The sequence below is a fragment of the Mustela nigripes genome, chromosome 2, assembly GCF_022355385.1.
Source record: "Mustela nigripes isolate SB6536 chromosome 2, MUSNIG.SB6536, whole genome shotgun sequence".
Taxonomy (NCBI): Eukaryota; Metazoa; Chordata; class Mammalia; order Carnivora; family Mustelidae; genus Mustela; species Mustela nigripes.
The window spans coordinates 89,449,688-89,475,324 of record NC_081558.1 but is presented as its reverse complement, the minus strand read 5'-3'; the positions used below and the strand labels follow the sequence as shown (position 1 = coordinate 89,475,324).

The following is a 25,637-nucleotide window of genomic DNA, read 5'->3' as shown; positions in this document are numbered from 1 at the left end:
TCAGGGAAATCCTGCCCACTGTTCCTGTCATCTCTGGCTTCCAAGCTTCCCCAGTAAAGCCCATTCCTTAACACACATTGCATGACACTATATAATGCATCCCAAGTTCTGATGCATGGCAGACAATGACCACCCAGGGAACCACCCGGAACAACATCGTGAAACACTGTTCTTCAAAATGAGTATACTAATTTAAATTTTGAGAACACATTTACTTGGCTTAACAGACAAAATAAAAAAAAGAAAAGAAAAGAAAATATATGCAAACTTCCATTCAACTTCAGATAGTGGTTCTCAAGGCCTAAAGCACATACTGTAGTGGTAGGAGAGACAGCATGCTTTAATACAAAATTCCTTTACCTCTAACGCCAACTGCTGCACTTGACCCGCTCCATGGACACGGAGAAGAGAAAATATTAACTTAAAGTGCCCAATGCATTCACTTTCAGAGCCTAAGGAATAAGAATAAGAGGTTTATCTTTTATTTCTAAGAGATGTTCTAAGTACCTTCAGAAAACTGATCTACACTGTTGTTTACTATTGATTCTAAGTCTCTGACAACACTTTCTCAACATCTGTGACATGGAATAAATGGAGTACCTTCTAAACAGCAGTAAATCTTAAGAGGCAAAAAGTAAGATAACATTTCTTAGGTTTGTTTTCATTTGCACCCATATCCCCAGCCTTCAAACTAAAACCAAACATCTCAAATCTCAAATACACAATGCAAATGCAATTTAAAAAATAAGTGTGTAAGATAATGATAATTCTACTCTTTACCTTTAGACATTAGACCTACCCCCTCAGCCTAATTACAGTTTGGCAGAGTGTGACATCATTTGCTTTTAATATAAACTGAATTAGAACTCTGTCAGTTGAGGACTACATTACAAACAACTGTATGGATATATAAAGGGCTCCTTGTGAAAATACATAAAACTGAATACTGTTTCCATTCCTACACACCTCAAACCCCAATCCCATATACTTACTATCATTATGTTAATTGAATAAAAATATTAAACATTAAGGTTCTGTGCAGTGTATTTTGCCTTTTACTATGTTAGTGGAATATATAGTATAATCTGTAGTTTTTTAAGACTTCAGAAGATAATTCACTAAGACTCCTCAATTTAAAGGAGTCTGAAAATGTTCTATAAATAGACTGCTTTTAAATTCATTTTCAAACCACTATACCACTGTAATATATGTGGAAAAAGCAAAAGAGTAATTGAGAGTTAATGATAAATGCTAACAAAAAGGATTTGGGGTCCTCAAGTTACTTAAACTGAATCTATATTGTTTTAGGTTCTATACACCATACTTGTTATCAAAGTTAGAATTAGAAGAAGCTTTCAAGTTTTCACTCATGTGTTGTCAGGCAAGAGTGGTAACATTTTTGGAAATATCCTCTTAAGGCTGTGTAAGAATGAAAACTCACTTTTTTAATTTCAATTTTTATACACCAAAACCTTCAAGTAGTTTCTCAAAAATATAAGAGCCTCTCTATACACAGCATTGTGTTAGATACCAGAAGAGACAGATCAGATCACCTAATAAATCAATTTAATTTAAGTACTTATAGGTCAACTTATGTCATCAATATGAAATTTTATATTATCAAGTTATTCTGTCTTTTCAACTCATCGAGACTAATTTTTCTCTTAGAGATATGAATTCTATACATGATGCCTTCATCTCCCCTCCTTCCACTCTACTGTTTATAGGTAAAAATATTATTAGCTTAATTCTTGTTACATTATATCAAGTAAAACATTATAACCAAGTATACTGTTTTCCTTAAGTTTCTCTGATAAAATCAAGAACTGGAATGTTTAGAGCTCTGCTATTATAAGGATCTTACTGATCAAGGGTATAGTCACACACCTGGATTATATTTTATGACATTTCTCAGAGCTTCCAAAGCCATTTCCACTCTTGGCAAGCGGTCTCCATGTTGCTCTGACTCCACTTTTGCAGCATGTGTGATAGCCATGAATGTGTGGAGGTACTGAGCCTGGGAGCCTATATAATCCAAAAGACTTGCAGCAAATGCTTTTGGGACCTAAGTCGAGTGGAGAAATATTTACAAACATGTGTGCCCTCAGAAATAACTATGAGACTCCACAGCAACACCCACTCCCTTCCTCCCAAAAATCTTCAGGGTATGGAACGATTAAATTATACATATACATGAACACTTATGGATTTGGGGGCGGAAGAAGTAAAACCCAGTTGCATTAGAAAGCATTTCTCAACTTTTTTTGTCCCAATACATTAGAGATCTGATATAGTCCCATTAGGACTTTAGTATGCCAATTCTGAATTAGTATATCTCTTCCTTTTACAAATCAAAGTAATTGATAGTACCATATGTAACTTCCACAATTTGGTTATATTTTTATATTTAAAAAAATAGAATATAAATTTGAAGGACAGTTTTCAAAGAACTTCACAAATCAATGAACTCACTCTGCCTTACAGCTATTTATACATACTTTTCTGTGATAAACCATAATATACATTATGGTTTAGTAGATTCCTTTTTCCCAAGTGTAAACTTGAAAACAAAGCCCCAGTGGGACACCTGGGTGGCTCAGTCGGTTAAGCATTGCCTTTGGTTTGGGTCATGATCCCAGGGTCCTGGGATCCAACCCCGTGTTGGGCTCTCTGCTCAGTGGGGAGCCTGACACTCTCCCTGCTTGTGCTCTCTCTCAAATAAATAAATTTTAAAACACAAAAAACAAAAAACAAACCAAAGCCTCACTTCTTCCCTTCTTATAGACCAACCAACCACCAAATCCTCCTTACCACTCCGTCCAAGGAAAAAACTACAACAAAAAATTCCTACATGACCACCAAGCACTTGAAGATAAAAAAGCTCCTCGTTTGCTTCTGAAAGTGATTAGGGATCATCAAAAGAAATGACATGGTTTGACCTCAATCATTTTCTAAAAAAATCTCTTTGCTTTCCACTGGTATCTTCTTATTTTCCTCTAATAATTGGCCAGAGAAGTACTTCTGTCTGGTGGTCTGATATTCTACATGATATAGTCAATGTGTAAATGACCTTGCACTTCCAGGAGAGACTAGTAAGTCAAAGGTATATGCACATGACACAGTTAGGTAGCATCATCCATAAAATATAAAAAACAGTCGGGCAAGGAATACTTATTTTCATGAATCCACAAAATAAATTCTTCAACAAGCAAAATAAAGGTTTACAAATTACTAATGGTAACCACATCACATACCCAGGTGAGTGTAACACACTTGGCAAAGAACATGTATTATTTCAACTTATTTAGTGTGAATAAACTAGCAGCTTTCAATAAAAAAAGACTGAGGGTATCAGACAAAATGAGAAGTAGAGAGCTTACCTCTAGTTGGAAAGTAGGGACTTCATTATACACCCTAACAAAAATCTCCCCTACAATAAGTTCTTTGGCGTGATCACTATAGACAAATTCTGATCCATAAGTTTTGTCACAATCACCCTTTTTAAAAAAGAAAACAGACTGTTAGATGTAAATCAGAATCACCAGTGTCTGATTTATAAATCTAACCATAGTCAATTTAATAATTTAACAGATAAATAGCCTGGAAGTTCCATTTTTTTCTAGAGGGAAACTGTGGTGGGACACACATCAAAGCACTCAATGCAGTATTAATGTTTACAACTAATAATATTAACTCTTGAATAGGCATGAGTTATTTTTTAGTCCAAAGGTTAATATTATAACTCATTCTAAAATTTCAAAAGATCACAACGAGGTGTCTTAGAGCTAATGTTTATAAAGCTAGTATGACACTTGGTTCTTCTCACTCTACTCAGCAGACATCTGGCCTGGTCAGCTCTAGGGTGATGGAGCTAAGAAGTGAACACATCTGGACTGGCCTTTAAAAATTAATACACTGGTATGTGTTATGGTGAGTGCTGTGAAGTGTATAAACCTGGCGATTCACAGACCTATATCCCTGGGGCTAATAATACATTATATGTTAATTTAAAAAAAAATTAAAATAAAAAAATAGTAAAAAATAAGTGAAAAAAAGAGAAGTAATACACTGAATGGAAGTGCTAGAAAATAGAGTCTCTGAAGAAAAAAAGAAAGAAGACATGGTAATACAGAGGTTGCTACACTGGGAAGTGTATCCATTTAACAAAAAGGAAAAAGACAGAAAAGAGGAATGGCAGAAAAACAGCACCAATGTAGATTTAGGTGGAAATGAAATGATATGTAAAAGTATACAATAAACTGTAAAGTGTTAAACAAAGAGAAGATGCTATTATGTTTCTTCTGGCAAAAGAAGAGATGTATAAGAATGTGAGACCTGTTCTCTCCAGCTCCGCAATTCTCAAAACTTTGATCTGTAGAGTTCTATCATGAAATGAGTTTAAAAAAAAAATCTTGAATAATTCCGGACATAACATTGGTCTTTATTGTTTAATAAAATCTAAGCCCGTAAAGGTAACTGTCTGCTAAACCATTAAGTCTCAACCATCCAGTGTATGGACTAAGCAGGCCTTATCTTTGGCCACAGGACTATCTTGGTTATTTTGTTGTTGTTTTTTGTTTTTCACAGCTTCAGAGATTCTCCACCAGAAGGTGGCAAGACAGGAGAAACGGTTTGATTCTGATACCAGAAAGCAACTTTGATGTACTGGCAAAAGAAGCCGAAGACAACAACTGCAACAGTGTTTTTGGAGTTGTTTACATGTAGCTGTTCATGTACATGTAAACGGGACATGTAAATGGGACATGTAAAGGTATGTTTAAAGACATTAAAAGATGTTTACATGTAAACGGGACAACAACAAACACAAATTCATGATTTAGTACAAGACTGCCGTTCTTACATGGGCCACCCATTAGGTGGCAAAAACCTGTAGGCCTAACACCAAATGGAGAAACAGTATGTTTCTGTCTTGTCAATACTGAATTATGTTTCCAGAGAATATTTTTTGAGACCAAGTAACCCCAGAAGTTTATGAAACAATAACATACCTTTTTAATCATGTTTTCTTGTTGGGATTCAAGAAACTCAAGTAGTTCTGCTCTTGTACAATTATTCCATATCAAATAAGGACTCTCGGTGTTGCTGTTGAGCATCTTCAGAATCTAGGACACAGAATATTACTATTTTTTAACAGAAAAAAAATAGTGCAAGTTAGCATTTACTGAAACTGCTGATGACATGCCAAGCCCTGTAGTAAGTGCCTTAAGTATAATGGGCCTCAATAGTTCTAACAAGTTTGTTGATATTATCCATTTTGCAGCTGAGAAAAATCAAAGCTAAGAGCAATCTAATGATTTGTCCCAAGTCACACAACCAGCCGTTAAGTGGAGGAAAACTGGGATTCTGTGTGACTTCACATCCTTAACATTTGCTCTGCTACAGTGAAAAATATGAGAGAGAGTTTGTGCTGAAACATTTAATAAACTCTTAGTAAACATAGGCTTAGAAAGAATCATTCTATACTACCTTTATATAAACATATCTGAAAACAAAATCTAAATCTTTCTGAAGCATGCTGCTATGAAGGTTAGCAAAATTTATGGGCAGAGTCACTTTCGATTTTCTTGGTCAAACCCAAGGCTGCATTAAGCAATTCTGAAAGCATAGCTTCTGCTTAGCCATCCACAGCGCTTTCCCTTTGTCTATCTGGTCCTCTGCAATTAAAAGTGAATAGACATCTAACTCTTCAAATGTTTTAATACAAATTTCTGTACATTTTACATTTACAAAGCTCTATGCTAGCAGGAAGTCACTGGGTTAATACCTTTGTCTTAGACAAAACCATCTAACTTGTTTTAAAAATGTTAACTATTAGTTAACTAAAATGACTAAAGAATACATTCTTAGAAAGGACCCCTGGATGGCTCAGTTGGTTAAGTGTCTGCCTTCGGCTCTGGTCATGATCCCAGAGTCTTGGGATCAAGCCACACATCAGGCTCCTTGCTCAGCAGGGAGCCTGCTTCTTCCTCTGCCTCTCCCTACAACTCCCCCTGCTTGTGTTCTTGCTCTCTGACAAATAAATAAAATCTTAAAAAAAAAAAAAAAAAAAGTCTTAGAAGAATTGTAAAACTTTGAGAATTGTGGTTTAAAATAAGCATTCTGAAAAATCCAAATGGTGTTCAGACCAAGATTCTGAAATGCTTCCCCCCCACCCCCCGTAGTTTATCAACAACCTGCCAGTATTTCTGGAAAGAATGTCTCCCCAGTAAAATACATCATGCTGCTGAACACAAAACTCAGAAAACGTACGAAGATTAAGAGTGGCATCTAAAGCTCTTCACCTCTTGCCCAGGGGACACTGAAAAGCAATGGCCTACACCAAAAAAAGAGTCAGACTGAATTAAAAACAAATATTTAAAAATTCTAAGAGTACTTTATATCTGGGACACTGAGGACTTCTTCCCTTACAAAAGGACTGCATAATCATAAGAGAAAACATAAAAATAGTCTAGAATTCTTTCATTCAAGGGTAACTACAGTTACCATATTAGTACAGATCCATCCATCCACTTTTTTAATACCAAAAATGGGATTTTTAGCCTTTTCACTTAAAATACTTTAAACATCTTTTAATGTCTTTAAACATACCTTTACAATTTAGGGCTTCATAGTATTCAAATGAATGGATTTTTATAGTTTAATTCTTCAGTGCCACATTCTTAGATTGTTTCTCAATGATCCTCACAGAAGAGGCCAAAGAGGTTGGTAGAGCTGTCAAAGTCACGCTTGATTTTTGTCATGAATGCATGTATGTGTGTTAGCTTTTAGGATTTCAACTCTGTGTCTAAGTTAGAGACTAAGAAACAGCCAAAAATGGGGGTGCCTGGGTGGCTCAGTCGGTTAAGCGTCTATCTTCAGCTCAAGTCATGACTGGGGTCCCTGCATCAAGCTCTGTGCTCAATGGGGTGTCCGCTTCTCCCTACCCGGTACTCATGCTCTGTCTCTCTTGTCTCTCCCTATTTATTCTCTTGAATAAATAAATAAAAATCTAAGGTGGAAAAAAAAAAAAAAAAAGAAAGGAAGAAAAGAAACAGCCATAAATAGACTCAAGAGTCTCCTAACTCCCACTTCTCTGCCCATTGTGAAATACCATTTCCAAGCTTGTTCTCTTTTCCTGTCCCCTTGTGACACAAAGCTGCTAAGAATTATGGTAGGCTCCAGAGCCTAAAAACAAAGTTAATTTTCCCCTGCAGAAAGAGTAGGCTTGCAGACCTGATATTATCAGGATCAATCCACAATAAACTGAATTTCTTGGATGAAAGAACAAACATGATCATTCTCAATTTTTAGGTTTCCTAGAGCAATCAACATTGTTGTGTTATTCTACTATTTAAATGATCTTGGAACAGTCATCAAAACCCAGGCTATTCTGAAGCAACATACCTCTGTAGCACTAACCACAGCAAGTTTTCTAGCAACATAGGGTGTCAGCATGCCAGCTAAACTTTTTCTTATGGTTGGATTTTCTGGGGTCGCCTGTTCTTCAGGCAGATATCCTCCAAGGCGACTTAGGGCACGGACACTTAGTTTAGCAAGGCTGTTGGCTACTTCCTGTTATAAAAAAAAATTAAGACATTGAAGTAGATCTGTTATATTACATAAGTAACATGGTACCTTTATGGAATCAAAACCATAAGGAAAAAAACAAAACAAAACTATTTGGGACACATTTAAGGAGCAAAAGCAAGTCCCCAACACTGATATAAGAGCTTATGCATTAGAGCTTACTCTTTCATTTACACAAAAGGAAATCAGAATCTGTATACTCATTTATAGTCAATACAGTATCTTGTAGATAACTGGAAGAAGCACATTTGGAGGTAGGGTGGGGAGTAGGGGATAGGCAGGCAGACTTGCCTGTTAGAGAAACACATAAACGACAGGAATAATGAATGACAATGACTAAACAAGGAGAGACAGGAAAAAACATTCAAGAAAATCAGTTAAGTACTAAAGTATCTATGGGTGGCTAGCCCCAACAGCCCAATATTACTGTTATATTTCCCTGTGTTACACAACCATAATTTTGCAATCATAAAGGTCATTCTAAGTAATCAAGAAAAGACTGTTACATTCTGTATATGCTACTGCAAATTCCCACCATCGTATCCTTCTAGCACAAGTGGTTAAGATAAAAAGTTCTGGGGCTTAAAGAGCAATAAGCTTAAGTTATCTAGAAAACAGTTTATGACTGGGGCTCTGAATAGATGGAACTCTGCTTTGCATTAATTCGGCATTAACCTATGGTATGGGTTCAAATTCAAGATTAGAGCAGTGTGAAAGTTACCTGTTGGTTTGTTTCCTCGCTTTTCTGAATGCCACTCTCTTCTAGTGTGTAGTCATAATTAAACAGATAACCAAGCAGATGCCACAAAATCCCAGCCTGAAATAGGTGTGTCTGAAGCCAGAAATCCACAGCAAAAGAACTGACACATTCTACTCCAAGAGCAGCAACCCGCGGAATACTCTGTGAGAATAATAATAATAAAATTAGCAGCGCCTGGGTGGCTCAGTTGCTAAGCATCTGCATTCGGCTTAGGTTATGATCCCAGGGTCCCGCATCAGGCTCCTTGCTCTGTGGGAGGCCTGCTTCTCCTTCTCCCATTCCCCCTGCTTGTGTTCCCTCTCTCGCTGTCTCTCTCTGTCAAATAAATAAAATCTTTAAAACAAAGAAAGAAAGAATAATGAAATTACAGGGTTTAAAAAACTCCCAAGAGAAACTGGCTGTGAATTTATGTCAAGGTAGCTATCTTACTGTGCAAGATGTTTACCTCCTATTCTATTTTCAATTCCAACTTAAATCTGAATCCAATATCCTTTAAAGCCTAAAATTAAAAGTGATCCTGTGACAAGACACAGAATTATCTTTGAAGCTAGTGTTTAAAGTCTTGGGAACTCAGTTTTTTTTCATTTTTCATATCTTTAATTTTTAAAAGTAGTGATAAGGCATTAACAGCAACTCACACGCTAGGATCCTAAGTGTATCAGCAATATCTTCAGCACAGGTCTGTGGATTTGCTTCCTTACGTCAGAGTTTTTATTCTTATTAAATACTTCTAAGGACAATGTATAAATATAGTTGAGAGATTTTCATCAGATTCCTTATTTCTAGATACCTCAGGCCAGGATCAGCACCCCAATTCTGTTCTACTCCAAAACAACTCATTCTCTCTGGTTATCTAAGAAATCTCTCTCCCCTTCCCAGTCACCACTTCATTTACCCCAGCCAGCTGCCCTCAGCACGACTGGATTAGGAGGAAGTGCTAAGTTCTCAGCTCCACAGAGCCTTTCTAACCAGGCAGCTACTGACTATTTCAGGTTTCACATGGTCCTTTACTTGCACTACATCTATTTACTCTAGTCTCTCATTTCTTCTCTGCCTCTCTTCAAATGTTCAGATGAGACCCACTTCACTATACAAGTATCACTTTAGTTTTATTCCTTATAGACCACTGTTAAGAATAAAAGCCTCCATTTACAGCAAGGGCTCTGTGAAAAATGATTTTAGAGATCCAACTAATGCACATAAAAATGATTTTGGGAAAAACAGCTTATTTATAAATTGGGAACTGGCTACTTACTTGACAAGAACACCCATTGCTTACTGCATTCAGAAAGCATTAAAAATGAGCTGTACCTTGCCAAAATATAGCACCCGACAGAGATCCTTGATGATGCCTGGCATTTCTGTGATCTTTTCTCGGCATTCTTCAAACTGAGCGGCCACGCTATAGCATTTGCTGATGTGTCCACACACCTGCACACAACAAAACAGAGCAAAACAAGAGAGTTACATGTGCATTCCTTATTTAAGACAGCGGAAATCAAATCAGCAAAGATTCATGAATAATGTTTTAATAGTACATATGACGCTTCAAAATTGAAAAGATCATTTCTGGGGCACCTGGGTGGCTCAGCCTTGGGCTCAGGTCATGATCTCAGGGTCCTGGAACTGAGCCCCGCATCAGGCTCTCTGCTCAGTAGGTAGTCCGCTTCGTCCCCCACACCCCCACCCCTGCCTACTTGTCATCTCTGCCTGTCAAATAAATAAATAAAATCTTTAAAAAAAAAAAAGAACATCTCTGTTGAATTGCCAGTATTCCTGGTTATGATTATGATTTCCTACAGATGCAGGGATGGCAGCCAATGGCCATGCAGTGCATAGGCCAAAATGACTGTGGCCTATTTTTGCATGGCTGGGAGCAATGAATGATTTTTACATCTTTAAAGGGCTGCAAAGAAAAACCACAAAAATATGCAACAGAGACTGTATCTGTAGCCTGAAAGTTTGAAATTTTTACTCTTTGGCCCTTTATAAAAACTGTTTGCCAACTCTGGATTAAGGTATTTTTGTCCAACCTATTAACATTGCAGAATTACAATTCTATGTATACACTGCACTTCAAAATACAGGATGAAACTAAAAGGCTTGAACTTGATTGTTTTAAATTCTAAAATTTGCTGGCATTAAAAAAGGATCACATAAAAAGATGCATTCTACAATAATCTCAATGAATTCCTGATGGATTTTTCTATCATTCAATTATAAACTTAACAGAAAGAAAATAAACCAATTAAAACACTACAGCAGTGGGGGGAGCATATGGGTGCCTCAGTCAGTTAAGTGCTTGCCTTCTGCTCAGGTCATGATCCCAGGGTCTTGGGATCAAGCCCTGCATTGGGCCCCTGCTCAGTGGAAAGCCTGCTTCTCCCTCTCCTTGCCACTCCCCCTGTTTGTGCTCTGTCTGTCAAATAAATAAATAAACCGTTAAAAAAAAAAAAAACTATAATAGGAGTGGATTATTGAATCTGTATAAGACAATGAATGTTAGCTGAACCTGTGGTAATCTTTTCACAATATATGTAAATCAAAGCATCAAGCTATAATGCCCTAAATTTATACAATGATACATGCCAATTATTTCTCAACACAACTAGAAAAAAAGTATAAGGGATGATGGACAGAGATAAACAAGAAAGTTAGGGAAGGGGGCAGATGATAAAGGAAACAAGAATGGCAAAATGACAAATGTGTGAAACTGGGTGATGGAGACAGAAAGCTTCATTATATTATTCTCTAAGAAAAAAAAAATTAAGCCACTAGATCACAAGTAATTTAGTGCAGTACTTCTTAAAGCATGATATAGAGATCAACAGCATCAGCATCATTTGGGAATTTGTTAGAGAAGCGTATTCTCAGTCCTCCACCCCAGAACCACTGAATCAGAAACAGTGGGCAGCAGGGCGAGTGGAGGTTAGCCAACCACATTTTCATGAGCTCTCCAAGTGATCCTCATAGATGTTCAAGTCTGAACTACTACTAGTCAAGTGTAACTTTCACAGAACTATACATGTTAGCCTCACCTGTACTGACATGTCACTTGGTTTACTAGAACGATTCAAGACAGCCACACAGCGACTAAAAGCCTCCTGTAACACCTGGAAAAAGAGAAGATCAGCCATTAATTCTACATTTGGACTTGAAGCCAGAAAAGCCTTTTCTTATAGGAATAAAATATTAAAAATCTTTTCATGTTAGATACTTGGTAAATAAAGGTGTTTCGCTTAATTAACATTTATTAAATAAACAAAGGATTACCATAAGTTTCTTTTTAAACATTCCCAATAAGCTAGTTTATAAGCTGCAAGTTTACCAATCTTGAATCCAATACTCTCCCATTCATATTATGAAATAAGGCTCCATTCTATTTTTAATTTTGACACTAGAATATGGAGACTATAGCATGTTATTTGCTGGAATAAATTAAAAGAAATTATATCAATTTCACTTATACTTGGTGAATTCTCTATTGACAAAAGTCATACAATGTGCCTGAACGAGCTTGAAGTGAAGCACGGAGAACATTCCACATTACCTCAATTCCATTCTCCCTTCTGAGCTCTTCAGCATTGAGGGCTGAGCAGTTGACAGTATGGAAAGCCAGCTCTGTAGCAGCAGGCAACAGTGGTGATTCTTTTGAGAAAAGGAGGTCATCTGAAGTTTCCATTGTTATAGTCCTAATTAGCATGGGGTATCCTGCATATTTATAAGGCTGTAAATCTGAAATAATCAATGGTTAGTGTTGGAAAAATGGCAAACAAAACAAAAACTGACTATTATGGTTTTAAGTTAATTCTAACACTATTTTTAGTTATGTTCCCTTAAAGAAAATGATAAAACATTTGACATTTTAAATGTCTCCTAATTCTAGTTCATAAAAAGAAATTAAAATGGTATTTCTTGGATCTTTCTTTTTCTAGTACACTTATTTGGCTCATTTCTCCAAAATGCTTCCACCAAAAATAGAGTATTTTCTGATACATTTACTGAACTTAAGTATGTAGTGGTTTGATCCTTCACAAAATATCTACTTTCTACCTTGTCCATGGGATTTTCTAACTTTTTACTTGATCACAGACAGCACAGACAAATCAGGATCCCACATCAGAATTAATTAGGTATAAATCCCCTTTGGGTAAGTGGGATACACAGCCTGAAAAAACATTATGACCTTGATAACAAACCAATGGTAAGCCACAACTACCACTCTTATATAGCTGTTAGCCATTAAAACACAACCAATGGTTTGAAAACGACTTCTTTAAACTCATTCTTATTAGTGGTAAATGTGATATAGCTAAATGTGTTCTGTTCAACTCATGCAAAAGTAAATCAATTAATCACTGCTCTCAAATTGCTAGATCCCCATGCTGTCCCCTCCAATAGTAAAACTGCAAGCCCACTTTTCTTCAATTACCCAACAGTCCTGCTTATGTCAAATCCCTACTGTCCTCCCTTCCTTCTCTCCTAAAATCATCCTACAGAGCAAATGGGTCTCCCACACAGCACTTCAAGCCATTCATTTCCCAAGCCAAAAAATAACTGCTGTCTTGAACTTAACTTCCCATTTCTAACAAAGCCTTTCAAGTTTACAACATACTCCTGGCTTTGTAGACGCTATTGTTATTGCAAATGACCCCGCAAACATGCCGGAAATTCCCAATAACCCTGTATTCTGAAATCATACCTATTTCTTTTAAAACAGTGTTTTTCAAACTGTCCCACAGGATCAGAGAGGGTTTTTGTGTTTTTTTTAATTTTTTTTGATTTATTTGACTGAGAGAAAGAGAGAAAGACAGAGAACATGAGCAAGGGCAGTGGCAGAGGGAGAAGGAGAAGCAGGTTTCCCACTGGGCAGGGAGCCCCATGCAGGGCTTGATCCCAGGGCTTGGGATCATGACCTGAGTTGAAGGCAGACCCTTAACTGAGTCACCGGGGGCCCCAGGATCATAAAGGAAATGAGAAGTATTAGAGAAGCATATGATCATGTGAAAAGTTTCTGTTGCGTTTTAAAGACCAGACCAGCCTTTAGAAGCTTTTAAAGTTATAACAGGCGTAGTCTTTTACTTGTGATTTGTGATTTAAAAACAACATGAAATGATCCTTAAATTCCAGATCCATTACAGATCTCCTTTAATGTTTGCTGCTTAATGGCTAAACACAAAAAACTACCCAAGTACCTCCACAGAATACAAATGTCCTTCAGGAAAGAAAAATGAAAATTTGCTGAAAATGTAAAATATTGAAAAACATAGGCAGGAAGTAGAAAGTATAATGCAAACAACATTTTGGGCCTTCTGACAGAAAACTACTCTTTCACTATATCTGAAATGCAATTCTAAGAATCTTTTGCAATAATAACTCTAAATCTATTGAAATATGCTACAGAAACAAGTAACCTTGTAGAGTTAAATGGAAGGTAAACTAAAATTTGAGATTAACATATGCCTTACCTTCCTTATGACGGTTGAAGAGGATACTCTGTGTTTTCAGAATTAAAATTATATTCTCTGGATCTGGTCCATCCACTATTTTTGCTGATTTGGTACATAAAAATTCATATGCTTTATTTACTTTTTCAAACATATCCTGTAATATGACCAAAAATAATTAACTTTTAGTTTGGAACATCTCAAACCACAACTTCAACAGAACACAGCTGGTTTGTATTTTACCAGCAACTTCTTTAGTTATTATTTTGTTTTTTTTTTTTACATTAAGAACTCATTCCAATTGTAATCTAGCTGGTATACTTGGAAGGTGAAATTTTCTCTCTCCCCGCCCCCAAATAGATTTTATTGATCTTAATACCATTACTAAAAAAATTCTTCACTGGGTTTATACCCACATTGAGTTCATACACATTAAAGACAGTTTCTAAGCTATTGTAAAGACAGTTATAATAGAAGAGATACTATTTATTGAGTACTACAGCAGGCATTGTACTGAATATGCTTTACAAACATTATCTCATTTAAAGCCCCCAAACAGCCACATGAGGTATGTACAGTTATATCCTCATTTTTTTTTTTTTTTTTTTTTTTAAAGATTTTTTATTTATTTATTTGACAGAGAGAGATGGCAAGCAGGCAGAGAGGCAGGCAGAGAGAGGGGAGGAAGCAGGCTCCCTGCTGAGCAGAGAGCCCGATGCGGGGCTCGATCCCAGGACCCTGGAATCATGACCTGAGCCGAAGGCAGCGGCTTAACTCACTGAGCCACCCAGGCGCCCAGTTATATCCTCATTTTTTAGATAATGTCAAATAACTTGTCTAAGAGCACAAAGCCAACTGGTGATGAGCTAAGACTTACACTCAGGTCTGACTCCTAAATTCATTCTCTTAAACTGTTCCAACACTGTATTATGTTCCTTGATCTACATGTTGATTCTTGTGTCAGGGTCATGTTGTTTTATTATTATAGCTTTACAGAGTATTTTAACATCTGGTTGGTTAAGTCTAGAAATTTAACACTGATTTCAAAAATTTCTTCCTACTTTGTTTTCTCTCCCAGATGAATCTGCACTGCTATCCATTTCTCAAAAAATTCCTAGTTTTTGATCAAAAAGTCTCAAATATATAAAAGCATTATCTTTTCAATACCAAGTCTTCCCAATTAGGAATACTATCTCTAATAAAAAAAGTATTAACCTTGAAATCAGTGAAAATTACTCCAAGTTTCTAGCAATAAACTACCAGTCTTAGTTACAGAAGTTACTGTGTGATTTCATCTTTTATGAATCTTTCTTGATATTTTAGTAAGAAGCTGGAAGAGGGAGGATCAGGAAATGCTGACACCTGTTAACTTCAAGTCTGATCCAAATTTTCTACTTTTTCAGGTGTCATTAGAAAAAAAAAAGTACTCACAGCAATTCGTATGGCAATAACATCACCTACAAGTGAATTAAGTTCATCCACACTTCTGATGTTCAATTATTTATACAACTGTCCATTAGCGTTAATTCTCAGATGGGAGAAAATATCCAGAAGTTATGAGTCATAAGGGCAGTCCTTTTGGTAAACTGACGGAGGACCATTTATGCAGAAACCATGAGCACGTGGGCTAAAAGTTAATTTACCATACACTGGGCATTATATTATGAGGCAGATACGAGCAGAGGGAGTAAGTATATCTTTTGTCCATCTACCATAATAATAGAGCCAAAGAAAGTCAATCCGAAAGTCCCAACTCCAAAGGCAGTACATACCCTCCCTTCTGGATTCTTATCAGGGTGGTACTTCTGTGCAAGTCTGAAGTAAGCTTTTCTAATCTTGCTCTCATCATGCCTGTTAAACAGCAAAATTATTTTTTTAAGAGTAAGGTGCAAGAAAATATTTTGTATCATTATTTAAAAGAATACTGTAAGAACCTTACTTTTATTGTATATGATCATAAATTAGGCATCAAATTAAACCCAGCAAGAGTCAAGAAAGAATATTCTCTATGCTAACTTTACATCTAAAAGATAAAACCTCAATGTTCCCTATGGAAAGTTATCAATCACTTCAAATTACAAAACTGTATTTGAAAAATTAAAGTATGTTTTTTTCAAACCAATTTTTCAAAATGACACTTCAAACTCTGTAATATTAAGTAATTTTAACTATCAGCCTTGCCAAAAATACATAAATTCAGTCTATACTTGAGAAAATGTCCTATAAACCATTTTTCTCTAATGTTATATGTTCTACTACAAAATCATCTCTAATAAATTAGTGAAGTAAACCTGCATTCTTACACATCTGTCACTTAGTGACCTAAACATACTATTACCAAGTCTCTTTCTCATGTATAACACAAACTGTAAGAGGAAAGGCAAAGATGAGTATCTGAGTATCCACCATGTGTCAGGTATAGTGCCAGGTGTTTTGCAACAATTACTTCAATTAATAGACAGCGAAGGCTTACCAGCAAGGACAGAGAAGTGTTAATTCTGCTAATAAATGTGCAGTAAATGATAATCATATGGATACAGTTCCATATGGCTATTCCCAAAGGTGTGTATACCAAATAAGCAAAAAAATTTAGAAGTTGTTGGTTTAAGAATTTCATCTTTGATATTAATATCCTAAGACAAGGCAGAAAGTTACTACTGAAATACTGAAAATAACTCACGGCCCCTGTCCTTGAGGGAGATTAAGCACTTCATAAGCATCATCTATTGACATTGTAGGTGGCTTCTTTTCTACTTCCTTCTTCCAGGCATCAAGTGTATCTTTTAGAAGCTTAACCTTAAAGACAGAGGATTAAAATTTGTATCTCTTAAAGTAAAACTATTTCTGAACGTAATTTTTAAGTTACAGAATTCTTGTGCTATATATATATTTAAACTGACATTTCTAGGCTATCCAATTACTACAATTATTGAAATACAAATAATCAAAATCACCTTCTTGGCACTGTTAAACAGCAAGGTATCTGCTATAGGGCTACATCCCTCTCTTTATCTTATGTGATTGTTTTTTAGAGCGGGTGGAGAGGCAGAAGGAGAAGGAGAGAGGGAATCTTAAGCTAGATCCACAACTAGCACAGAACCTGATGCAGGGCTTGATCCCACAACCCTGAGATCATGACCTGAGCCAAAATCAAGAGTTGGACACTTTCCCGACTGAGTAGACCCAGACAACCCTCTTATGTGAAATATTTATTCTCTGCCAATTTTTAGGTCTTTATTTTTAATTGTTAAAAGTTCAGGAAGTACAGAAAAATTTGAAACTAGTAGATGAGACACTGCAGTAAGAAAGAAAGCAGTCTATGGTGGCATGCTTCTCAAGGTGATCTCATGTAATTCCCTGTAAGCTGGCATTCAAACAAATCTAAGGGATAGTAAAAACAAGGGAGTCTGGATAGTAGGTCAGAAGAAGAAAGCTAGTATTTATGCATGTCTCTATGCCAAGGAGCTAGGTGCTTTACAGACTGTAGCACTGTAGCAGACTAAATTCTTTTATAAAATTTCAATAATACGTTAAAAAACCATTCAGATTCTGAGCTATAGCTCAATGTTTCTCACTTTAGAAGCGATGGAACTGGATTCAATCCTAGGTCCCCCTAAAAAACCCATACTTCTCTATTACTTCATGCTGAATCCAGACCAAGTGGCAGAGACACCTGTCTTCATCTGGTCGCAGTACTGTAAAGAGGCAGTGTCTACTGGTATAAACAGAATTGTTCTGAAATCTTTTGTTGGTAAGGATGATGGCATAACCTCTGCTACAGTAACAAACCAACATGGGCACCCAGGCTTCATTCCAGGCTTCCAGTAGATATTGAGGGGCTCAAGTTGGAGAGTTCCTAAATGCAGTGCTGTATAAATCAGCAGGTCTCACTTAGTACCTCCTATGTGTGCCAAGAATTATGCTATTTTTTAATATGAGTTCTTAATTTGCCCAACCACATGAGATAGTTGCTATTAGTAATAGTAGTACTATTACCCTAACTGAGGCCTAGAAGAATCAAGCAATGTTAAACAGACCTATTAATGGCCCAACTGAGACTCAATCCCAGACTGCCTAACTCTAATATCTATGAGCTTACTCAGTATGCTATAAAGACAAGTTTCCACCAAGCCATTACAGTATATGATTTCTTATATATATGAAATTATGTTTATATTTGTCAAAAAGATAGATTGTAAAGTTCTTAATAATTTCTCAAAAAGTTATCTTTCAGTTTGAGATTTACCCAAATATATTGAACTATACTCAGAGATGCATAGTGCTTAAGGAAGGGGGAACAATAAGGAAGCTATAATCCTTACAAGAGGAGGAAAAAATATCCAGAAGTGATTAGAGGCTATTTTTACAGTTTGAGAAGGCACAAAATAATCTACTGACTTACTGGATCTTTAATGGGCCAATCAGGAAATCGGAGTGTATCACAAAGTTGTTTGAGGTAATAAATATTACAAAATAGTTCATTTTCTAGTTGTGGATAGTTGATTACTGGGATGGGACAATACTGATAAAGTGCTCTTGTGTTACTCTGAAGACGTGGTGTGAAATCAGCAAGATGGGCAGCAATCTTCTCTATCATGAGGCGCCTGCAATTACAAAAATCTCCAAGCATTATGAGGGATTATTTCAGTGGGGAAAAAAAAAAGGTTAAGACAGGTAATCATGCACAATAATAACATGGATCTTCTTTAGAATAATTCAATTAATGGCCTAAAATTAAGTGTTCAAAATACATTACTGAGGGCATTCTAAAGTTATTGTGTAAAAATCCTCAATTGATACAAACTTATTTGTAGTACTTATCTATAAACACAACTATAGAACAAAAGGCTGATATTCCCAGTCCTTTCAAAAATCAGTCATTAGAAGGTCAAATGGTATGGCATCTGCATACACAAGGCATGAGGGCATAACCAGGGGACTAAGTTTCCCAGCACCCCAAAGAAACCCACTACATGGTATTTATTTTAGTTAACAATCTGGGCTCTGACCTTCAGTTCAGCAAAAACGTGATGTGATTAGTACACAGACAGTTGTATCTTTTAGAAAGGGACTCATATTAACCAATCAGAGGAGAAAAATATTAGAAAGAAAAACTGTTTTAAGACTTTTCATATTCCTATTCATTTATACCCAGTGAAAAACAGGACTGTCATACAGAACATATTCAAGTTGGTGCCTAGCACATGCCAAGTCCACAGGTCAACCTAAGCCAAATGATAAAGAGCAAGTGGCACCGTAAGTGTGAAGTTAGCCAAGGGAATGCATAACTGACTCAGAAGATCAACTGCCATCTAGCTAAGAGGACTGAGTGGCCTTGACATTTGATCTACAAAGTGTAAACTCTTTTCCACAGCCTGTCTGGATGCTGACAACTGTTTCTGTGCCTCTACTTTTTCTTTTCCCCCTACAGGACATTCTTTAGGAATGCTAACTTCCACATTAAGGTCAAAATAAGCTGACTAGGGGGCCTCATTCTATAATGATTTGGGGTTATCTTTGGTGCGATCCATTCGACATAGGCATAGTTTTTAATGAGTGGAGTACAATTCTATTTCCAAATACCAAGGAGGTATGTCTTGATTTTATCTCCATATATTCCTTATACATACTGCCTAAAATTCTACCAGTTCTATAAACTGGTTTAAGAATCACCAGTGGTTAATAGGCTCTACCCTTATATAAAGCTCTATTAAGGTAACAGTAACTTTGTCAAATCATGTTAGAATAGAAAAAAGCTTACAGCCCAGTCTTATCAAACTCATCACCGATTTGGCACCAATGACTACTGTAGCTTAGATCATGTAGCTAGTTAAAACAGTTCTTTTAACAGAAGTCAAACCAGATGGCAAGATGCACAGATTCTGAGTATAAAATGCAGTCAATGGGCTATTTACCTCATTTCACTGCTCCAGATTGCTTCTGGAGTATCAAATTCTCCTAGAAAAATCTCAGAAAACTTTTCAGGCTCATAATTTTCTAAGTAACAAACCATTGCTTCTGGAAGGATGTGCCCAAGTATACTTCTCTGAAAAATATCTTGTCCTTTTGTCTTTAAAACAAAACAAGACATAGAAACACTAAAGTTATCTTTCAATTTTCTAATAAATGAATTAGGGTTAGAGAACATTTTAAGAAAACAACTGGAACAAACTGCTTTTATGCTTTGGAAATTAAGATGAAAACATGGCAAAATGTGAAGGGGAAGATGTCTGATATTAACTGGCTTTGGCATGAGCTCCCAAGATAGAATTAACATTTGCTGGGCCTCCAGCAGTCAGGTGTCAGGTGTTGCCGACAGTTACTTAGGACAACTGGCTTAGTTATACAGGAATGGAAAACACAAGGAGAAGATCCCACTAAAGATTTACATCAATTCAGTGTTATGCTGCTGGTTACAATTTTCACCTGTACCTGCTTCTGTTTTCAAAAACAAGTAAGTCCAGAAAATCAACATCTTAAAGTCAGTCCTCATGAAGTATGGCTATTTAGATGGAGAATATCTACTCAAAGTAATTATAATTAACTATTTTAAGGACTTTATATTCTCTGGCTGGCCAAATGTAATCAGGATAATGACCATACTTTATCATACTAAATTTTAAAACTCATTTCTTTACCTGATAGAAATAAAATGCTAAGGACTAGAAATAATTTTCTTTTCTCCTTCTAGGCAAACTGATATTTTATTTCTCTAAGATCTGACAAAGACAAAGAAAAAACCCAGACACAGTTTTACCACCTAGTGCCAGGACAAATTAGATGATAAATACTTGCAGGCTTTTTGCTAATAAAAGCCATAAATTCACTATCCATTACATTTTAGGAGGAAGAAATGCTTGCTTTGTTCTTTAGACTACTATTACTAGGTAATTCCTGTACCCAGAGTTTTGTCACACAGTTTATTCAAAATATTGTTAGGTGAAATGATGTATCATTTCTCATGTTATAAAAATTTGGAAAAAAGATTACATACTCATTAACTGCACAGAAAAAAAAGGGAAAAAAGAACGTTGAAGAATGCCTAATGCTACAGTACAGTGGTAGCGTTAGAAGCAATTTTTTAAAAAACTTTCTTAATATTCTCATTTTCTATTTGTATAAAACTGTGGAAATTATATTGCCATGGCCATCTCTTTAATAGCATTAGACAGATTATTTCCAGGGCTTCACTGGTTTCTCTAGAAAACATGCAGTTTGAACTAGTATCCACTGTTAAAGTGGCATAAACATTCCTTGATTAGTCACCTCAACCGTGGTCTGGTTTTGGTTTATTTTTATACTCTCAATAAGATCTGAAAATCAATGCTCCATGAAAACCCTAACAAAATTTGAAACATCCTTTAGTTATGTTTTGACAATAAATATAAGGTTTCAAGTTGCAAAAGCTATCTGGATGAGTCTTATCTTTTTTGGATTCCTATTTGTCTTCCTCAGTAAAAATGGAAGGACACTTGAGAGTGCCTGAAAAATTAAGCAGCTTCAAAAAAGAAACTTGGCACTTCTGCCACCTTGTGATCTGAACAAAAAGAAGACTGATGTCTTAACTAAATTTTAGCTGATTATATGAGATTCAGTTATACACTCAAGTATTTATGAAAATTATTAATCTAAATTTCACACAAAGTGAACAAGTTATAGTCACAGTGTCAAGTTATAATTCACATCTAAAATTTTAATGTTAAGTCTAATGGGCAACATTTATTTTCATTAAAAAAATTACCTTACGAGTGAACCATGAGAGACTATGGACTCTGAAAAACAATCTGAGGGGAATGAAGTGGTGGGGGGGTGGGAGGTTGGGGTACCAGGTGGTGGGTATTATAGAGGGCACAGATTGCATGGAGAACTGGGTGTGGTGCAAAAATAATGAATACTGTTATGCTGAAAATAAATAAATTTAATTAATAAAAAAAAAATTACCTTACAACTTTCTATGTACAAGGTAACACAAGGCATGTGAAAAATGAGTTAAACAGTACCTGCCCTCAAGTGCTTACATTCTAGTAAACATACACAGCTCGGGGAACTTAAGTGCTAAGATAGCTTATCCAGTGGTAAGTTATATATTCAGAGGATAATCTGACTTACCTCCTCTGACTTGAAAGCCTGTTTGGTATGCGTATACTTCAAAAATCTAGGGGAAAAAATGACCTGTCAGACATAGGAACTGACTTAAATTAAGTAACTTTAGCTTTCTAAAGATCAGATTTTTTTAATAGATAAATAAAAACCGCAAAATACATATTCCTAAATTGTTTAATTTCTAATTAAAAAAATTAAATAAATTAGGAAGATTTTAAAATTACAGTCATAGTAAGATTATGTAATAATATGAAAAATCACCCAATTTGAAGAAAAATCAAAATGTAAAACTGTATGTGTAGTATGAGTATAGTTATATTAAACACATATTATTAGAATTGTATGTATTATAAAAGATGGTGACAAATTCTTCGGTTAGATGTGGTAAAGTGGCATAATTCTGAGTTATTTTTTTACTCACTCTAACTGCCAAATTTTCAGACATATAGTTAAACAGCTTTTATAATGAAAAACTTAACAAAAGCAATGATGTACTCACAAAAATAATCAATTTAAAAAAATCTATCCCTCTACATTTCAAATAACTTGAAGATTACCTTTAAAGTTCTTACCGAGCAATAGGAAGCACATTGGAACCTGTATACATCATGATAAAGAAAAATACTCCACTAAGATAAAGACGAGGTAACTGTGGGTTATCTTGCATGATATGGTGTAACAAAATCGCAACCTTCTCAACAAGGATAGGGTCAAAGGTCAGCAGTAGCTAAAAAAATAAATTGTTTTTGTTACCAGATTATTAAAAAAAACTTGCAATAACATCATTTACTTTAGGAGTATGTATTTCATGTGCTGAAGTTATAGTTTCCTTTCTGTGAGTTATAAAATAAAAACTGTGGGATTTAGTAACTCTGTTTGTCTACCAGACTCAATAGATTTGAAAATTAGATCATTTTACAGCTTAATGCACAGACAGTAAAACACTGAGAACTGATGAAAACTTATTCAGAAAAGGCCCAAAGACATGGGAAGCTATGTTATCATTACAGATAAAACTGTTTCTTATGCAGGATTCTTTCAGAGTGGACTTCTTTGTTAATGACAAAATAAAAAGGAAAAGTAGCTATGCTTTGGGTTAGTTTCAGAACAGAAGCGTTCCCTGAAGACTACCTGAGAACTCAAGGAGCAGAGAACTGTCAGTGCACACTAACAGCACTGAAAAATAGATGTCCAAATGCAGGTAGAGGGCAAACAGGTAACGGAATACCAGTAGTACTTCTACTGCCAGAAAGTACCAAGAGAGGAGGTCTCTAGAAATTTGAGCTAAGAGTACTGAAGAGAGCACCTGGGACCACCATAATGAATCCAGGCTATTAAAAAAATCATACAGAGTTGCTATGAATAAACAACTGACAAAGATATTTGGTAAGTTTTATCTTAATATAGGTAGCATCTCAATTTTCTATAAACACTTCACAAGAATCCCCAACAGTGGGCCAAATTCTACCAGTAAAAAAACTGCAATAACGAGTAAATTCTGGCTCATATTAGGAGGTCAAAGTTGTAGACTCTGTTCTAAGACTGAATTGCTATATGTCTTTAAGTAAATAATTTGGATTTCTCTGTGTTTTGGTGTCTTTACCTTTTCAATGAGTTATTTAGACTGAGTGTTTAGTACTATGCCATATTTTACAAAGGAAAAACTGAGATACAGTAGCACAGGATTTTCCCTAGTTTAATAGCAGTTGTAGTTCAAGACTTGTTATATCATTTTAAAAAATATATAGGAATTAGGAGGCACAAACTCAGAATATTTGAAACTGACTATACCAGAAAACCTAGGACATTCACTCAGATACTCTCTAAAAATTCTGAAGATGTTACCAAAAAGGTCAAGCCAGTGATTGCTCTTAAAGTCAAATGAAGTACAGAAATTTGTACCAACCAATGTAAATAGCATGTTCCTAAAAACTACTATAGCTGCCTGTGTTTAGAAAGATTACAATCTCCCAGAATGTGGGAAATTGAGGAAAAATAAAAAGAGCTTCTAAAAAACATTTTTTGAACTCAGCATAAAAGATATAAGCAGTATAAACTATTAAGAACAGATAGGCTGGGCGCCTATGTGGCTCGGTGGGTTAAGCCTCTGCCTTCAGCTCAGGTCATGATCCCAGAGTCCTGGGACTGAGCCCCACATAAGGCTCCCTGCTCAGCCGGGAAACAACTTTTCCCTCTGCCTGCTACGCCCCTACTTAGACTCGCTCTCTCTCTCTCATACAAATAAATAAACTCTTTAAAAATAAAAAAAAAATAATTTTAAAAGATGGACTCTTTCCCTCCAAAGCTTCATGTTACCCCAACCATATCTCTTAGAAGGTTTTTTTTAGTCATTCTTTCCTGGCCTGAAATTCAACAGTGTTTGCATTTACCTCTTTCTTTCCAGCTTCCTAAGTCTTGGGAAAATACTTGAGAGAGGTAGGCCTTTACCTACATGCCCAGAATAGAAAACAAATCCTTCTCTTGTACCACCCCACATACAGTTGTATAATGCTCCAGACCGGAGTGGGTGGTGGTTCCAAGAAACAGTAATTATAGCACTCTTTCATTTAAGCAGTGAAACAAAAAGGTCCATACAGAAAAGCATACACATTTTGAAATGTTGATATACTTAAATAACAGAAGTTGCAGGGGTGGGGGGATTAAATAGGGCACTGTCACTGTTGTATTTCAGAGGACAGTTTTCATTATCAGTGACTTACACAGGCACTTGCATATTTATGAATGTAAAAATACACGAAGTAATTCTTTCCCTTCTCACACCAATGTACAACTGTACAAACAGAAGTTACTGCCATATACTTCAAAAGCCACATCATGCATGGTGAATACAAAAATGAGATTTAGGGGTGCCTGGGTGGCTCAGTCAGTTAAGCGTCTACCTTCAGCTCAGGTCATGATCTCAGAGTCCTGGGATCAAGTCCCACATTGGGCTCTCTGCTCTCTGCCTCTCCCTCTGCTCGTGCTCTCTCTCTCAAATAAATAAAATCTTTAAAAATAAATAAAAAAAGAGATTTAATAACAGATAGGAGGGAAACACTGACCTAAAATCTCTGGGACCTGACTTATTTGGATTTAATGTGAATCTGAATAGCATAATTCTAAAAAGCAGAATAATAAGGGGAAAAAAGGAGAAAAAATACTTTAGTATATCCTATGTAATTCCAACTCAATGCGCTGGACTGGTTGTTATCCATGAAAACATTTAACTGAAAAGAGTAAAACTCTAAGGCAAGCTGGCAAGACTGCTATGATTAATTTCTTGGAACACATGTCCACTTCTGTGGCCTACTGGTGTGCTTCCCAGGAGTCCTAACTTCAATGGTATGATTTGAAGAATGCATAATAAATAAAACCTTCTGAGAGTAATTCTGGAGTCTGGAAGCTTCCTATGTTTAGGTTCTTGGATAGACAATCTTCCATAGTGTATTCAGAATATTGACTCAATTAGGACTAAGTGAAATAAATGTAAATCAGGGTTGAGGTTTTTTATAAGTGGAATACACTACAATAAAACAAAAACTAGGGCTCATGCCAAAATTGAATAACGGAGAATGATTCTTAAAATACTGTTCCTAATTTGGTAACAGAAAGGTAACTCACCTGAATAATATGGGGAAGGCAAGCACTGTCTGACAGCAGTCTTTTTACTCTGGGTAAAGGGCGAATGATGGCATTATCTTGATCCCTAGAAAATATTTTCTAAGGTCAACATTTAATGT

At 35.9% G+C, this 25,637-nt stretch overlaps 1 protein-coding gene across 1 annotated transcript in view; it reads right to left on the bottom strand.

Moving 5' to 3' along the window:
* DNAJC13 (DnaJ heat shock protein family (Hsp40) member C13) overlaps positions 1-25,637 on the bottom strand; it is a 107,394-nt gene that overhangs the window by 5,263 nt on the left and 76,494 nt on the right. The window contains exons 29-45 of the mRNA XM_059390929.1: positions 25,519-25,603; positions 22,470-22,624; positions 21,904-21,949; positions 19,710-19,864; positions 18,197-18,398; positions 16,475-16,590; positions 15,567-15,645; positions 13,816-13,951; positions 11,898-12,082; positions 11,386-11,460; positions 9,659-9,778; positions 8,309-8,488; positions 7,405-7,572; positions 5,010-5,123; positions 3,381-3,497; positions 1,888-2,065; positions 361-452 (exon numbers count right to left, since the gene is read on the bottom strand). Coding sequence (XP_059246912.1) covers positions 361-452; positions 1,888-2,065; positions 3,381-3,497; positions 5,010-5,123; positions 7,405-7,572; positions 8,309-8,488; positions 9,659-9,778; positions 11,386-11,460; positions 11,898-12,082; positions 13,816-13,951; positions 15,567-15,645; positions 16,475-16,590; positions 18,197-18,398; positions 19,710-19,864; positions 21,904-21,949; positions 22,470-22,624; positions 25,519-25,603 — 2,203 coding nt within the window. The remainder of the gene's footprint in view (positions 1-360; positions 453-1,887; positions 2,066-3,380; positions 3,498-5,009; positions 5,124-7,404; positions 7,573-8,308; positions 8,489-9,658; positions 9,779-11,385; positions 11,461-11,897; positions 12,083-13,815; positions 13,952-15,566; positions 15,646-16,474; positions 16,591-18,196; positions 18,399-19,709; positions 19,865-21,903; positions 21,950-22,469; positions 22,625-25,518; positions 25,604-25,637) is intronic.